At 50.0% G+C, this 4,306-nt stretch overlaps 1 protein-coding gene across 1 annotated transcript; it reads left to right on the top strand.

The window, feature by feature from the left end:
* Window positions 1–245: 245 nt before the first annotated feature.
* Window positions 246–4,071, top strand: LOC135814034 (TBC1 domain family member 23-like). Its single transcript, XM_065327082.1, has one exon. It carries the CDS (start codon window positions 515–517, stop codon window positions 3,002–3,004), a length of 2,490 nt encoding a protein of 829 aa, XP_065183154.1. The 5' UTR covers window positions 246–514; the 3' UTR covers window positions 3,005–4,071.
* The last annotated feature ends 235 nt before the right edge of the window (window positions 4,072–4,306 follow it).

Genomic DNA, 4,306 nt, shown 5'->3' on the forward strand with positions numbered 1-4,306 from the left:
ATGACGTATTCTCGTTCATTGTTTGACCACATGGTTTTCATGTGGCGTATACCCGATCACGCCGATTTGCCGATTGACCAAAAAAGCAACTCGCGGTGCATGTCCAAATCAAATCAGTGGCTGTGGACGTGGTATCATTTTGGTGTCTCCTCAGATTTTTTCAGACTTTACCTGTCGTCAGGGCCTTGACATGACTCATCACCTATCTCGTTACGTTTGTGCGTAACTGTATCATTTCTGATGCTCCTGTCTGGCCATTCCTTAGGCACAGTGAAAGAATTCTTTCTATCCAGCAAGTGACATTTCAATTATTTTGGGATAGAGTATTTAGACGTAAATGTACGTGGTACATGGTAGAAGTCATTGACTAAAACTGATTGCTGTAAACGTAGATATTGAATTCGACCGAAAACAAAGCAAGCGCTGGACTTTTGCATCCCGTTGTTTGGGCCTAGAGATGTGATGCCTCCATTGCATGTTCCTAGGCTGCAGATTCATTGTTTCATAAAGCATCATGTCTGATTCTGAAATTTCTGCTGACGTGAATACAATGGCTACTGAGAACAAAGAGGCTAGCATTGATCCAAACGAGGCTACTGCTGTAAACAGTGACAAAGTGGATGATTGCGAAGAAGGGCCAGTTGGAGAGAACGACACGCCTGTGGGCAATACCAATGGCGAGATTGGAGATTTTGTAGCAAATTCACCCAGTGCTGCTGTCGACATTGAAACACCCACTGTTCAGGACAGCGATGATTTCACTCTGACCTCGCCCTCCCAGCCCAACGAGGAGGTGCTGGAAGATTGGGAGAGGGACCTGCAAGATGTGCTTGAGAAAGGAGAGCTGGCATCAGAGGAGGACCGAGCGAGTAGCCAGGAAGTTGTTGACGATGCAGACCTGAGCTACGAGGCATGGCAGGAGAAATTAGACACAGTGCTGACTGGTGGAGTGGACTATGGTACACTACGCACCCTATGCCGTAGTCGCACCAATGATATACCCGTGGAGCGGCGGCTGGATGTGTGGAAAGTTGCTCTGGGTTTGTCGCGCAAATCAGATGCCATGCAAGGCTGGGATGGTTCATTTGACTGTCTTGATAAAGAGGCAATCGAAGAGCAATGCTCACGCCAGGTGGAGAATCTGCCCGACGACTTCAGTAGTGACGAGCGCGATGCCGTGTGCACCACAATGCGCTCTATTCTGACTGTGTACTCCAAATCGACTGGTCAGCGGTTTCGACCCGATGGCGGCTGGGCTGAGCTGATGCTAGTCATCATGGCACTGCGGCCGTGCAAGAAAGACGCCTACAACATCCTGTACACCATTCTGCAGAAGTACATCCCCAAAGACTGCAGAAGCACCGGGAAGCCGTTTCACCTCTTCCGCCTACTCCTGCTGTACCATGACGTGGAGCTGTGTAACTTTCTGGATACGCGGCGCGTTGGCTGCGAGCTATACTTACAGAAGTGGCTGCGAGCACTCTTTGCTGCCAGTTGCTCCGTGGAAGTGGTGCAAAGCATGCTCGATATTTACCTGCTGGAGGCCGATCCCTTCCTAGTTTTCTTTCTGGCCTTAGTCATGCTGATGAATGCTAAAGAGATGCTGATGGATGGCACACAATCTACTCGCACTGACCTCGCGGAGAGTATATCCCTATTCCCGTCCGAACTCGGCAAAGATGATCTGGAAGACTTCTGCCTTCTAGCGCAGCACTACGCTTCGCTGACACCTCAGTCGTTCCGCATGGACTACCATGCGCCGCTGTTTGGGCCTACGAAAGGATCTTCCATTTCCGGTGCCCTGCCGCATGCCCTATGCTTACCTATTGGCCTGACAGAGCTCGTATCCAATTTACGACGACGGGCAGCGGAGATTGCTGGCTTTGAAGAGCCGTCATCGAAGCTGTCAGCAGACACCGCCGTCTCTTACTTTGTAATCGACTGTCGTCCATTGGAGCAGTACCAGTCCGGGAGACTAATGTTCTCTCACCATCTTGACCCGGAGCTGATGCTGAAGGACGTCACAGCGTTCCACGACAAGGTGTCAGTGCTGCAGGATGTCCACGCTCGCATCAATGAAGGTGAAGACCACTGGTGCTTCATCGGAACTGGCCGCGAAGAAGAGGACCAATACATGCACATGGCAGTGGCACACGTGCTACAGCGTAACGTTCAGTATGTGAGTGTGGTCCGCGGTGGCTTTGCCGGCCTGCAGGCTCAGCTCTGGCATCGTGTACAAGATCTGCTGGAGTGCGATGGCGATATGCAGCCCTCCTTCCCGTTCTACGCCATGAACCAGGAGCAGATTGATTCGTCGGCGATGGGTGTTGACAAGAGTGATCGTCTTAGTCGCCCTTCTCTTGGCGAGCTGAGAGATGCGAAGGAGGCAGCTGTGAAGAAAGTCAGTGCTTTAGCAGATCGCGTGAAAGGTGCTGTCCAGGAAAAGAGACAGGCCATGCGAGATCGGGCTGCTGAGGTGCAGAAGCGGCTAGCTGAGAAGGCATCGAAGGGAGACAACGGAGAGATGCTGGGTGTTGATGTTGACATGTCACCCCCAGCGTTTAGCATTGATGGCGACGATGACTATGATGTCAAGGAGACCCTGGCGTCACTGCTGGCTCAGGGCCGTACGGCCGACGTGAACTCTAGCCAGTTCTGCGCGCAACCACAGGTCTTGAAGTCATTCAAGTGCAGTGAGCTAAAGGAAGATGGATACATCGTATCTGGACTGCTGGTTTTGACCGCCGACACACTGTTTGGCTTGCGAGACCTGACGTCGCGTCCCGGCTGGTCTGAGGTCCACCATCAGCTACCCCTTAGTAACCTGGTCAAGATCACTTCGAAGAAAAAGCACCCGGACTTGTTAACGTTTCACTTGGGAACGGTAGACCGGGTACACATGTCGGTCAAGTATTTTGTGCCGCAGGCTAAAGAGGCATGCAAGGCGCTGAAATCGGCAATCTTGGCTGATGTGGACCGTGCTAGCAAGCCCAACTCGAAGTGATTTCCTTCACAGTGTTCCTACCAGTTGACCGGGCGTCTTCTCTGTACTGTCTGTGATGGCGTGGCGCATTATTACTATTAGCGGCGCCCTCCAGCAACTGCCAGCTGCCTTGATGAATAGCTAGCTGGTGTGCATGCAACTGATGCCTAGTGATGGTACGTTTACTGTATATACAGCCTGAACGCTGCACACCATCTGTGTACATATTCTCAAGTCATCCTATTCTCAAGTACTCGATTTTTATGTTGATCTTAGCTTCACCGACAGCATAGTACTTCAGTACTAGTATTTACTCTGTATCACGCAGCTAGTTATTGCCGCCATATGGACCTAGACTTTTCTGCACAAACGTGACTTTGTTACTCTGTGTCTTTGTTCTGTTGGACACTGCCACACACGTGCACATGCGCATGTTCGCAGCGCTACGCATTTCTTTGGTTTTATTCTATTTTATTTTTCGTCCGCTTTTGTGCACCGCCGGCCACTTAGTATTGTACTCGCTAACAATCTAACCGTATCAACAACCGCTATTCAGCACCTATATGCTGTCGTGTACAGTAACTGTGACTATTTACCAATGACCATGCAGATGAGTGGTTGTAGTTGTAGCCTTGATTCTCCTAATACCAGTACAGCACTACTATAGCTCTCAATGCCTATACCCGAGGATTCGGTATTCTGAACACTATCGCTCTCAATGCCTATACCCGGGGATTCGGTATTCTGAACACTATTGCTCTCAATGCCTATATCCGGGGATTCGGTATTCTGAACACTATTGCTCTCAATGCCTATACCCGGGGATTCGTTATTCTGAACACTATTGCTCTAGACCCCAAACGTGTTTGTTTTCAAGATCCAATCATGGGTTATTCGAATTTTGCTCCACTCTCGCCCTTTCAGTCCGTGTCATACCTGCTATGGCTTGTCTTGAGACACACAGCATAGACTGTTGTGGCGGTACACTATTTTTCCACAGATTTTAATTATTTGAATGAAAAACTTGGAAGAGGAAAACCTGTTGCTCCCAATCAAGTTTATCACCGGATGTATTTGTTTGCTCCTGATTGACTGTCGTACTGTACTGAGTGCTCTGAGAGTGCAATGTGTGTGGCTGTGGCATCACCACTCATCACTGGTCGGGGCCAGCGATCGCAATCGTGAGTTGCAGACCACAGATCATGTAGAATTCTAAACACAGGGCACCATGATCTCGCGTCATCTCCCTAGATGCTTCGACTCCCTGGGTGCCGCTGCACACACACACACACACACACACACACACACACACACACACACACA

Source organism: Sycon ciliatum, chromosome 4 (assembly GCF_964019385.1).
Source record: "Sycon ciliatum chromosome 4, ocSycCili1.1, whole genome shotgun sequence".
NCBI classification, from domain to species: Eukaryota; Metazoa; Porifera; class Calcarea; order Leucosolenida; family Sycettidae; genus Sycon; species Sycon ciliatum.

Bases quoted from the DNA above. Each gene is read 5' to 3' on its own strand.
- LOC135814034 (XM_065327082.1), top strand. From the start codon at position 515: ATGTCTGATTCTGAAATTTCTGCTGACGTGAATACAATGGCTACTGAG.